Source organism: Tachyglossus aculeatus, chromosome 1 (genome assembly GCF_015852505.1).
Source record: "Tachyglossus aculeatus isolate mTacAcu1 chromosome 1, mTacAcu1.pri, whole genome shotgun sequence".
NCBI lineage: Eukaryota > Metazoa > Chordata > Mammalia > Monotremata > Tachyglossidae > Tachyglossus > Tachyglossus aculeatus.
The window spans coordinates 160,285,469-160,299,161 of NC_052066.1; the positions used below are offsets into that span (position 1 = coordinate 160,285,469).

The 13,693-nt window shown below is 40.6% G+C and overlaps 1 protein-coding gene and 1 non-coding gene across 2 annotated transcripts in view; one reads left to right on the forward strand and one right to left on the reverse strand.

The window, feature by feature from the left end:
• Positions 1-13,693, forward strand: part of KCNK10 (potassium two pore domain channel subfamily K member 10) — a 93,404-nt gene that overhangs the window by 14,655 nt on the left and 65,056 nt on the right. Inside the window, exon 5 of the mRNA XM_038746055.1 lies at positions 3,393-3,721. Coding sequence (XP_038601983.1) covers positions 3,393-3,721 — 329 coding nt within the window. The remainder of the gene's footprint in view (positions 1-3,392; positions 3,722-13,693) is intronic.
• On the reverse strand, positions 7,559-7,631 carry TRNAK-UUU. Its single transcript has one exon. It is a non-coding gene; the product is annotated as a tRNA-Lys (tRNA).

Below are 13,693 nucleotides of genomic sequence, written 5' to 3' on the forward strand. Positions count from 1 at the left end.
CCTCCTTTCAACACTTAAGAATATATCCTTCTAACTGTAATATGATTCTACCTTATTACTATTATTGTCATTATTATTATTATATTTAAGCATTTATAATAAGTCAAACAATGTTCAAAGTACTGGAGTGGATACAAGTTAATCAGATTGCACACGGTCCCTGTCCCACATGGGGCTCACAGTCTAAGTATGGGGGGAGAACTGGCATTGAATCCCCATTTTACAGAAGAGAAAACTGAGGCACAGAGAAGTTAAATGATTTGACCAAGGTCACACAGCAGGCTATAGGCAGAGGCAGGATTAGAACCCAGGTCTTCTGACTCCCAGGCCCAGGCCCTTTCCTCTAGGAATGCAATGTTCTTCAGGAACATAATCCCCAAAATGTACCAATAGTATTGAGATCTCTGATATAACCTTTGTCTACATGTTTCTTCTCATAGATTGAAAGTTTCATGTAGGCAGTTACTATGCCTTTATACTCTGCCATGTTAGATTTACTTAGTGCAGTCCTCTACACAGAGTAGACACTCAAAAAAAGATCATTGATTTTTTTTAAGAAACGACAAGGAATGTATTCTTTTAAAATGCTCTCCACCCCTGAGAAATCATCCATCTTTAAGAATAAATGCAATTCTGAATCTTTGATTTGTATCTGTACCTCTTAAGCATTTGATATTCACTCCACTCTCAGTCCTAACAGCACTTTTGCACATATCCCATAATTTATTTTAATGTCCATCCATGACTCTTGATTGGAAGCTCCTTCTAAACTAAGCACTGTGTGAGCAGGGACTGTGTCCATCAATTCTTTTATATTGTACTCTCCCAAGCATTTAGTACAGTGTTTGGCACATAGAGCACTTAAGATGTTCACATCCATAATTTACTATTATGGCTGTCTCCCCCTCTACACTCTGAGCTCCATGTAGGCAGGGATCATATCTACTAACTCTGTTATATAGTGCTCTCCCAAGTACTCAGTAAAGCACTCAATAAATGCTATTGATTTATTGATTTGAAAATCCTGAAAAGTCCATCAATGTGTTATTTTAAACTCATACTTTCTAGGCAAGCCCTGAAAAAAGAGCACTCACAAATTCAAGCAGAGTGGCTTATTGGAAAGGACACCTGCCTGAGAGTCAGAGGACTTGAGTTCCAATCTAGACGCTGCCACTTCTCTGCTGTGTGACCTTGGGCAAATCACTTCACTTCTCTGTGCTTCAGTTTCTTCGTCTTTAAAATGGAGATTAAATCCTTCTCCTTCTTACCTCGACTGTGAGCCCCAAGCAGGACAGGGACTGAATCCAACTGATAACTTTGTATCTACCATCGCTCTTAGAGGAGTGCTTGGTACATAGTAAGTGCTTAATAAATGCCATAATTACTATTCAAAAGAAGGCCTATACTACTAAGATTCCTACTCTATCCAGAAATGCCAAATCCTTCTTTAAGAGTATATGAATGAATTTTACACTGTCCTGTGGGCAGTACTGAAACTCACAAACTGACTGACTGACTCTTGCTCATGCTAGAAATAGGGCAAAGCTACACTACTGGATCTATGAAATTAAGGAATGTACTTTTCTAAACTTCTCTCTTAAAAAGTATTTGTAGTGCTGACATTTAGAGTTTTGAAAAATAAGAAAGCATCATGTACTTTATGCAGCCTAAGATTTAGCCACACAAATCCTACCAGTGCTTAACTGTTTACACCTCTTTTGTTAATTATTTGAAATCTCTTAAATCTTCTCCTTGTTCATGAAGAAACTGGGAAGCTCAGTGACATGCAATCTAAGGGAATAAGAGGGAAAGGAAACTGGAAAAAAATATGTATCACTCACTCACTTAACAGTACATTTTTGCATTGCATTAAAAAACTAAATATCATATGGCCATTTAATTCCTGCCACACCAGTTGAGACTGGGAGATAAATTCTTGTTTCCAAATTAATTAAATTACAACTATATGGAATAGTTCTGAAAGATTTCATGAAATCCTAAGGAAATTACCTTCCAGTGGAATTTTGAGAGGTAGGGAAGAGGGAACTTCAGGGACTAATAAGCTAGAAGGAATTTTCAGCTAGCTAACTTGTATTTTCCATCAATAAGTCAATCAATCGTACTTATTCATTCATTCATTCATTCATTCACTTAGAGGGCTTATTGTGTGCAGAACACTGTACTAACTGCTTGGGATAGTACAATATAACTGAGCTGGTAGACATGTTCCCTACAGACATGCATTTAGAATCTCCCATAAACTGTATCTACTTTTTAGGAAATACAATTTGACTTTGAACACCAGTCACCATTCACTTTTTGAATCACTGTGATCTTTACTCCTGAGCACAAAGTAATCTTCAGAAACTCAGATTTTCTTTGCTATTTGTGAATTTTGGCTATTTTCTTTTCCAGCTTTTCTATGGCTCCTTGTCCCAGGAGCCATCCTATGTGTTGCACTCACCTTTGCATTCTTTTATCTATTCTCTCCCCTTTGTACATTTATCTCTGGATATTATGAAGAAGTCTAGCTGAACAGGTGAATTATTTTTATTCCACATAACTTTTCCCGAGGGTTTTGTACTATTTTTTATGACATTTGTTAAGTGCTTACTATGTACTATGTACTATGTACCAGGCACTGTACTAAGTCCTCTAGACTGTGAGCCCGTTGTTGGGTAGGGACTGTCTCTATATGTTGCCAACTTGTACTTCCCAAGCGCTTAGTACAGTGCTCTGCACACAGTAAGTGCTCAATAAATACGATTGAGTGAATGAATGCTGGGTTAGATATGAGATAATCAGGTTGGACACAGTCCATGCCCCATATGGGGCTCAGTCTTAATCCCCATTTTACAGCTGAGGTAACTGAGACACAAAGAAGTTAAGTGACTTGCCCAAGGTCACACAGCAAAGTGGCAGATCTGGGATTAAAACCCAAGGTCCTCTGAATCCCAGGTCCCTGCTCTTTCAACTAGGCCACACTGCCTCACTGCTTCAGTTCAGTTCAAGAATTCATGCCCTTCAAATGTTACCATAGTTTTATGTCTCTTACTCTTAGTAAAGAAAGCACAGAAGAAACAAAATATCAAAAAGGGTTTGTGAAAAATAAATCATTTTCAGAATTTTCACTGGCTTTGTAGAGAAGTGAAGGACTAAGTTCAAGTTTGGGTCCTTTTGCTAGGTTCCAAAAGTTGACACTGGGAGATTCAATGGGCTATCCCAATGGTATATTGGTATATTAAGATTCCCTGAAGGGTAGGACTGGTTTTACTAATTTCAGGGCTTAGGCCCCCAGTTTTAATGTTCCTGTTTGGAAACTGGACTGCAAAAGAGCTCTATTTTAAAACAATGGGATGTTAACATTAAACATTTCTTTTCTTTTCCCCAAGTGGCTGTTCCTGCGGCAGTGTCGGCTTGTCAGCCCAAGGCCCCAACTAACGGTCATCGTCCGGCTCCGCGTCTCTCCCTCACTTCTCGGGCCACGGTGGTTGCCAGAATGGAAAGCACTTCCCAGGGCTTGCAAACAGTCATGAAGTGGAAAACTGTCGTGGCTATCTTTGTGGTTGTGGTGGTCTACCTGGTCACTGGCGGTCTGGTCTTCCGAGCCCTGGAGCAACCTTTTGAGAGCAGCCAGAAAAATACAATCGCCTTAGAGAAGGCAGATTTTCTTCGGGATCATGTCTGTGTGACCCCTCAAGAGCTGGAAACCCTAATTCAGGTGAGTAGAGTGGGTTCAAGACAGCCTGATCCTTGGGAACCACAGCTGAGGGACAAATATGGATGGGGGTTTCCTGGAAAACTGCATTTTGTATTTCATCAAGAGTAGCAGGTTGCTGTAGTGTGGGGAGCAGGAAGAGGAAGCATGGAGTTTTTAGTCTCCAGGCTGCTTGTGGTTTCAACCTGAAATTTCCATAATTTTAGATCAATGGGAAATCCCTCAGTTTTTTATGTCTCAGAAAGGATTTGCTGTAGGAGTCCATGCGGGGGTAGATATAGTCCATCATTTAAGACAGCATGGTGTAGTTGGAAAGAGCATGGGCCTGGCAGTCTGAAAGTCATGGGTTCCTAATCCTGGTTCCACAATTTGTCTGCTGTGTGACCTTGGGCAAGTGACTTCACTTACCTGTGCCTCAGGTACCTCATCTATAAAATGGGGATTGAGACTTGAGACTGTGAGACCCACCTGGGACAGGGACTGTGTCCATCCCTGTGGATCCATCCCAGTGCTTAATATAGTGCCTGGCGCATAGTAAGCACTTAACAAACATTCATTCATTCAATCGTATTTATTGAGTGCTTACTGTGTGCGGAGCACTGTACTAAGTGCTTGGGAAGTACAAGTTGGCAACATATAGAGATGGCCCCTACCCAACAACGGGCTCACAAACATTATTATTATTATTATTATTATTATTATTATTATTGGCTTCCCGGGCAGTTTAAATAAGGGCCAATATTCACTCCTTTCCTGGAGCAGAGGACTTAAGACAAGGTCTAGGGGAGAGGAAGTAGGGACAAGAGAAGAGGCCTGTTCACTATTCAATCAATCAACTGAATTTACTGAACACTTACTGTGTGCAGAGCACTGTGCTGGGTGCTTGGAAGTGTACAAGATAAGAAATTTGGTGGACATGTTACCTGTTCACAAGTATATTACAGAGGGGGAGATAGACATTAAAATAAATTATGTATATGACATAAGGGCTGGGGGACTGAGGGTGGGAAGGATAAAAGGTACAAATCTAAGTGCAAAGGTGGTTCAGAAGGGCGAGGGAGTAGGGGAAATGAGGGCTTAGTAGGGGAAGACCTCTTGGATGTGCTACAGAGAGTCTGTGAAGCACGAGAGAATTGATTATCTGACAGGCCTGAAGAGGGAGGGAGTTCCAGCCCAGAGACAGGATATGGGCGAGGGGTCGTCGGCAAAATAGACAAGGTTGAGGTACAGTGAGTAGGTTGGTGTTAGAAGAATGAAGTGAGGAGGGTGGGTTACAGTCAGAAATCAGTGAGGTAAGATAGGAGGGGGCGAGGTGATTGAGTGCTTTATAGCCAATGGTAAGGAGTTTCTGTTTAATGTGGAAGTGGGTGGGCAAACACTGGAGGTTCTTGAGGAGTGGGGTAACATCAGTCAGCCAATCAATCAATTGGGACTGAATAGGTTTTGAGAAAAATGATCTGGGTAGCAGAGTGAAGTATGGACTAGAGTTGGGAGAGCCAGGAGGAAGAAAAGTCAGTAAGGAGGCTGATGTAGTAGTCAAGGCAGTTTAGGATAAGTGCTTGGATCAACGTGGTAGGAGTTTGGGTAGAGAGGGAAACATGGATTTTAGTGATATTCTGAAGGTAGAATTGACAGGATCTGGTGACAGATTGAATATGTGGGTTGAATTAGAGAGGGGAGTCGAGGATAGTGCCAAGACAGGGAGGATGATGGGCTGCCTATACTGATGGGAAACTCAAGGGGAGTACAGTGCTTAAATGGGGATTAAGACTGTGAACTCCATGTGGGTCATGGACTGTGTTCAACCTGATTAGCTTGTATAAGCACCTAACAAATAAAGTTAAAAAAAGGGGAGGAGTTCTGTTTTGCTATGTCTGAGATGTCAACACGACATCCAAGTAGAGATGTCATGAAGGGAAGAGGAAATACGAGACCAAAAGGAGAAAGGTTAGGGCTGGAGAGGTCGATTTGGGAATCATCTGCATGGAGATGTTAGTCAAAGCCATGGGAGCGAATAAATTCTCCAAGGGAGTGGATGTAGATGGAAATTAGAAGGGAACTCAAATGGGCCTTGAGTGACCACCAATGAACTGTTTCCATGGTGAGCCCTGGGAAATGTCTAAGGTGGCCACTGATGACACTCAAGAATACCAAAACACACTGTTACTGACCTGACAAAGGACAGATTGGCTGAAAATTGGACAACCCAGTATAATAATAATAATGATGATGATGGTATTTGTTAAGTGCTACTATGTGCTAAGCACTGCTCTAAGTGCTGGGGTAGATATAAGGTAATCACGTTGTTCCACATGGGACTCACAGTCTTAATCCCCATTTTACAGATGAGGTAAATGAGGCACAGAGAAGTGAAGTGACTTGCCCAAAGTCACATAGCTGATAAGTAGTGGAGCCGGGATCAGAACCCAAGACCTCTTACTCCCAAACCTGGGCTCTTTCCACTAAGCCATGCTGCTTCTTAGAACCAGATGGATGATCTCCCTAGCAACTTCAAATCCCATAACCTAAAGCAGCCCCATATATATTCAGCATTGTGCCTACTATAGATTTTAGCTCATTTTATGCTTCTATTTTAGGTTCTACCACAGATTCTAACCCTTTTTTAATGCCCAAACATCATGGGACTAACAGCTATGGCTATGGCTTGGATATGTTGTGCTACAGGAACATATTGCTTCTCCTGAGCAATAATCACCAGAGAACTTAATTGTTCTGAGGTGATATGGAAAGGCTTCTAATCACCTTGCCTATTAAATAGCACAGACTTCATTTCTCCATCCCTTCTCGCCATGCACACTAAAAAAATCCCTCAATTTTAATCCACCTATCCCTCCTTTACACCTAGAATCAGCTCTACAGTAAGCCTTAAACAGTCTTTAAAAGCTCATCAAATGGGGTAAAAATGATTGATGCACTTTCATATTGGTCTCTGTAATACTATATATTAAATGAGGTCATGGAAATAATTTTGACAATGTGGTGGAGTATATAATAGCTTTAGGGTAATCATTAGGATGATTTAACTAAAAAAATCATTTCCTAATCTGGCAAAATGGCTTTTCTCTAAAGCACCAAATTCTGAAGACAGAAAGCTGAACAAAGGAATAGCTATAGTCACCTTTTGGGTTTTGACGACCATGAGTTCACTGACCTGAAAGCTGTGCATGAGTGCCTGCTTGCTTTGAATAATCTAGACTGTGAGCCTACTGTTGGGTAGGGACTGTCTGTATATGTTGCCAACTTGTACTTCCCAAGTGCTTAGTACTTATCTTATTGAGCACACAGTAAGTGCTTAATAAATACGATTGATTGATTGATTGATGTAGTCTATCATGGCTTTGATGGGTCTCTGAATAATTTTCAAAGTCCTCAAATGGTTAGCCACCTCCTTCGTATCAATCAACGACTCCTTATCATTGGTTCCAAGGCTCCCCACCAACCTTTCCCACCTGATTTACTGGCTCTTCTCACCTACTACTAGCCTATTTTCACTCTTTGCTCCCAACATCACCTATTGCTCTGACTCCATACTCATGTTGACATTTGGCACTGGAATTCTGGAACCCTCCCAAATTTACCAGACCTCAGCCCTGCCTATCTTCAAAGCTCTCCTAAAATCCCACCTCCTCCAACAACCTTTCCCCAACTAATTATCAGTACTTGAAATTTATCAGCCCTTAATGAATCAATTGTATTTATTGAGCGCTTACTGTGTGCAGAGCACTGTACTAAGCGCTTGGGGAGTACAAGTTGGCAACATATAGAGGCGGTCCCTACCTAACAGTGGGCTCACAGTCTAGAAGGGGGAAAATATTTCCTCGCCCGCACAGGGACGTGAACCCTGGACCCTCAGATTAAAAGTCTGATGCTCTACCGACTGGGCTACCCGGGCCCTTAAGCCACCTCGTACACTGAGGTATGTTTTTATTTATTCACATTCTCAACTCTTGTTAATACACTTGTTTATATCTATATTGATTGACTATTTCATTGAAATGCTTCTTGTTCCAGTCCTTGCAAATACTTCTGTGTTCTCCTCCACCTTTAGAAGGTAAACTCCAGGCAGGAGGCAGGTAGGGAAGGAGTCTTGTGCATTTGTTGTACTTCCCAAGTATTAGTACACAAAATTACACCCAGGGGGTGCTCAACAAATACCATTACTACTACTACTACTACTACTACTACTACTACTACTACTACTACTACTACTTCTACTACTACCACCACCACCAGAGGTATCAGTTCAGAGGTCTTTCAACCCTCACGTAAAATCAATTGCTGAATCTTGTCCATTTTTACTCCTTAACATTTCCCAGGTCTGCCCTTTCCTTTCCACCCAGAAACCTCCAATCTGGCTCAAGCTCTTGTCATAAAATGGTTAGACTGTTGTATTCACCTCCTCACTAGTCTCCCCCTCCAGCCTCACCTCCTTTCAGACCATACTCCCCAATAGATCATTTTCTTGAACTGTCACTTGGCACACATCCCTCCATTCCTCCAAACCCACTGATGGCTGCTTTCTTCCTTTAAAACAAACATTTTGTTTAAGGCATTTCATCAACTTTCTCTAGCTTACTTATAGGCTCTCTTACATGTTACATATAGGTTCACTAAACTCAGAGGCTCACTTCACTTGCTTACCTATAAGCATTCTAATAACAGTCAACCTATACATATGTTCTCTTTACCATATTCTCCTTAGTTCACATTCTTTGTGCCTCCTAAGTGCCCCTCACTCTCAACTCTCCCACCTCTGATTCATGGCTCCCTGCTCTTCCTCCTGCTCAGAACTCTTTCTCAGTTCCAGTTGGCCAGACCTCAACTTTCCCTATCTTCAAAGTCTTTCTGGAATCACACTTCCTCCAGTAAGCCTTTTCAGATTTATGAAATAAACCTCACTTGTACCAATCCAACCCCTATGCTTACCACTTACATATTCTCTACCTAGCCTCAGCACTCATGTACATTTTTATTTTTGTATTCATTTCTACATGTACTTATTTAGTCAGCTAATTTATTTCTATTACCTCCTGCCATATCCCTCCTCCCACTTTCACTATTTGTAATTAGTTTTGCTGTCATCTCATTAAATTGGACTGAAACCAGGGATCGAAAGGCAATTCTGAATGGAAAGGGTTTATCCCATCATTTTAATTCCCCCCTCCAAAAAAAAAAAAAAACACCTAAATGCTGTTTGACTATTGGTTTGATTTCTGTAGTGGAATTTGGACATGAATCCATTTTGAGGAAACATGATGAGAGATATTGTGGTCTGACACATTAAGAAGTTCTTGAATGTAATCTTGTTGTGGGCAGGGAAAGTGTCCACCAGCTATATAATACTGTACTCTCCCAAGTGTTTAATACAGTGGTCTGCACACAGTAAGCCCTCAGTAAATGTGATTGATTGATTGGGTTCAATTCCCAGACTGAGCATCCAATTGTTTCTGTTCCCAAAAGAGAGTCCCTAAAACTCTGTCTCAGGATGTGGAGGTACAGGTTTTACCTCTGGAGGTTCATTCTATAAGAGTTTAGAATCTGGTAAGGCCCAAAGAGAAGTTGAAGATACTTCCTTTAAAGGTTCATCCTAAGAGGAAAAGCAACATTAGCTGTTTTGTCTGAATTCAGGTGTTTGGGGGAATAACTATATCCGCAACAACAGTTTTGAAAAAAATACTCAGTTGGAGATTTTTTTCTCTCAAGTCAGAGAGCCATTGAGTAGGGGAGAGAGGAGAATTAGGTAGAAAAGCACATGAAGCTGGAATAAAGGGACTCTGTAAATTTCTTGAAATGCTATGCCCGATATGATGGCATTAGGCAAAGGCAAAGGCAAGGACACTGGTTTCCCACCTTTTTATTTTTGTCTCCTCAGCTCCTCTAGGCAATCTTTCTCAAGGCCTCAGCAGTAGAGAAGAGTCCCCCTGCTGATTCTGGAAGGTTGGCTCATTTAATGGAAAACGCTGTTGGCTAATGGGGCCTCTCTCTATTTTTTCTGTGGTAATTGGTAAACACTTACTATCTTCCAGGCACTATACTAAGCACTAGGGAAAATACAAGATAATTAGGTTGGACACAGTCCCTGTCCCACATGGGACTTACAGTCTTAGTCCCCATTTTACTAAAGAGGTAACTGAGGCACAGAGAAATTTAAGTGACTTGCTCAGGGTCATTCAGCAGACAGGTGGTGAAGTTGGGAGTAGAACCTAGGTTCTCTGACTCCCATGCCTGCGCTTAGGCCACCCTGCTTCTCTTATTGTTCTCAAGCTAGAAAAATAGGTTCTGAATTATGTGCTTTGATTAGACTGCTACTTAAATTTGACATAGTAAATAGGTCTACACTACCAAACTGCCCGGATAATTAAGACCAGAACAAAGGATCTTTTCTCTCAAGACACCCAGACAATTGGGGTCAAAGTCTAATTTTTAATTTGAATTGTCCAGGTAATTTCTTAAGCTCAGTGTGGGCATGGAATGTGTCTGTTATATTGTTGTTTATTACCTCCCAAGCACTTAGTACAGTGCTCTGTACACAGAAAGTGTTCTATAAATACAATTCATTGATTAATAGTGTAGATAGAAACTTCAGAATACAGTTTAACCTTAGTTCAGTAAATACATAAACACACACACACAAACACACACACATACGTATGCTCTCTGCAAGTTGAATGATTCTTATGACAGCAAAAACATTTTTGACATTATGGATTATTATTTGAGGATGTAGTCTCATTGCTGGCAGCATCGTCTTTTTTTAAAAAAAGGCCAGCTCCACTACTATTATTATTAGAGGATAAAGTACCACTTGGTCCAAACAAAACTTGACCACCACAGCTCAACTTTCAGACAGTCTTTGGAGGGGAATTCAACATTTTAAAAAATAATTTTGACCTAGTCAGAGATTTTTTAAACAAACAGAACATCATTTAGTAATTAAGCACTAGGATATTGCTTGTCCTTAATCTTCCTGAAAGAATTTTGTCCAAATAATTTTAAATTCTGCAGAATATGGCTGTAATATTCTAAAACACCATTCAAAAGCATGCATAACTTTCTGAAATAATCATCCTTTGCACAGATATTTTCAGCCACAAATAATGCTACAGGCAATGTACCTTATTCAGGATTGCAAAGTGTTCACTTGTGTTCATACTAATAGTCTATTATTGCCAGTTGGTAGATCTTTGAAAGAATAATGCAATTTCTCTTTCCCCTAAAGAAAAGTCATTGCTATGTTACAGCTGAACCCATCAAGTGAGAAGTGATCTGCATTATATAAGTTGGTGACTGCAGTGATTTTTGGTCTCCAGTCAGCATTTTTGTTATCTCCACATATTATTCATTTTGTTACTGTGAAATGAATATCCAAACCTATTCCAGACAGAAATTAAAGTGATAATGAAAATAGCTATGTGTTTGGAAGATGAAGACAGAAATGTCTTGAGAGCACCAGAGAAAAGTAATATGTGTCCACATTCGTGTCAAATATACTCATTTTTGTTCTTCAGAGCTGATGAATGAATGCATTTTAGAGTAATTCTCAAAGTAACCCCTCCCAATATAATGGTGAATATTGCTTTTGGGTGTACTTCAAACATATTGGCTAGGGACCATGTTTAACTTCATGGACCCAGGAGAAAGAAAATCTGAATGAAGAGACTAAGAATAATAATTATGGTTCTTGTTAAGCGCCTACTATGTGCCAAACAGTGTTCTAAGCACTGGGATAGGTGCAAACTAATCAGGTTGGACACAATCCCTGTCCCATATAGGGCTCAAAGTCTTCATCTTGATTTTACAGATGAGGTAACTGAGACCCAAAGAAGTTAAGTGACTTTCCCAAGTTCACACAGCAGACATGTGGCAGAAGTGGCATTATAACACAGGTCTTTCTGACTCCCAGGCCCTTGCTGTATAAGTCTGGAGACAGAAACTGGTGCGGAGAAGGGTTGAGAGCAGAACAGCAGCTGTGAACTTTGGACAGTCCTGCTTGTTTAGCAAAAACTTCTTCATTCCCTTCCCAACTGTTCCCAAGTAAGAGTCCAGTGAAGACTATGGCATAGAGGCAAAAGGGGAGGACACTCTTCCTCCCAAACTACTTGGGGAGAATTTGGCTCAATGAGTCTCCCTGAGACAATGAATCCTCACCTGAAATTTAGAAAGCATGAAACATGCTGATAACTTTGGAGTTTGACTAAGGTTATTATTTTACTAGCTTCCATGGAAGGCTTTACATTTACTTCTTAATTATGACTACTTACTTTCATTCATTCATTCATTCAATCATATTTATTGAGCACTTACTGTGTGCAGAGCACTGTACTAAGCACTTGGGAAGTACAAGTTGGCAACATATAGAGATGGTCCCTACCCAACAACGGGCTCACAGTCTAGTTACTTCCTAACTCTATCTCTCTTTTCCACATATTCAGAACCCTAGAAAATATTCACTATCAAATATAGAGTGCAGACCACATTTCTGAAAAATTTGAAATCCATGACAAAATGCATAACCAAGCAAGGATACTTGGCATCAATATAGACACAGAAATGCAAATGAAGTTATGACAAACCCCACTGTTGTATCAAAGGGTAAACAGAAGTATCAAAGGAAAACTTGCCCTCAAATACTCAAGATTTCAGGGGTCCAAACTCAGTTTGCAAATTAGATATTCTTCTTTTTCGCTTATTCTATCCTACCATCATCACTGCTTTAGTAGAGAGTTTGGTACAGAAACAGGTTTCCAAGATGGCCTTTAAGCTCCCAATAGAAAATAGTTGCTTAGTTCACTCCAAGGAACCTGGAAAAATGTGAATTTTTGCATTTAACTGATTTGTTCTGGCCCAACTGTGATGACTCCTGCTAGGCTGTAAGCTCATTATGGCCAGAGAATGTGTCTGGTAATTCTGTTGTATTGCACTCTCCCCAGTGCTCTCAAGAAATATGATTGATTGCCAATGATGATGATGATCCTCTACACTGTAGCTTGTTGTGGGCAGGGAATGTGTCTATTTACTCTTGATTTGTACTCTTCCAAACGCTTAGTACAGTGCTCTGCACACAATAACTGCTCAATAAATATGATTGAATGAATGAATGAATGATGATGATAGCTCCTGTTCGTGTATGCTGTTCTGTTCACCTGTTCTCCTGTTCCTTCACTGGACTGTAAGCTTGTTGTGGACAGAGAATGTGTCTGTTATATTGTTATATTGTACTCTCCACAATGCTTAGTACAGTGCTCTGCACACAATAAGCACTCAATAAATAAGATTGACTTACTGGCTGTTGAGAGCCAGCCATTCTTAAAGAAATCAATTACAGCTCCAGTGGTTGGGGTAGTGCCAGTCATATTCTTTTGCCCTGCCAAATCATCTTCCATCAGGGAAATGGAGTGCAGTGAGCAAGTATGCAGGCAGGGGTGCAGTGAACTGTGAAGGGGCCATGCAGGTTTTTGGGTTTGTTTGTTTTTTTTCAGACCCATTCATGGCTGAAATGACTGCTGCACAGTACCAATACTGTGCCAGAGTGTCACACCCAGCAACAGGCTGCTATCTTGGTAGCCACTCTCAGTCTTTACTGCTCATGTTAGGCTGCAATTTTTCTGCTCAGCTTGTCCTCCTTGCAAAATGCCCTAGATGGTTTTTTGGTCAGGAACCTTGGTTTCATGATTCCCAGAGTCATGCTCTTTCTACTGGACCAACATTGGGACTATAGCTATGGAAAACAGCCCTGGCCCACAAGCATGGAATCTAACAGAATTAGGATGGTGGAGGTAATGAAAATCAGGCAGTAAACCTAAATGGCATTTCATAAACTCTATCTTTCATTTTCAGATTAATTTCAGGGGAATCTGTACTTGCAAAGGAATACTGAGTCTATTTACTGTAGGCTCTCTGAGCCAGCAACAGGGAGCAGAAGGAGCTGATGAATGAGAATACTTAGGGCAATGG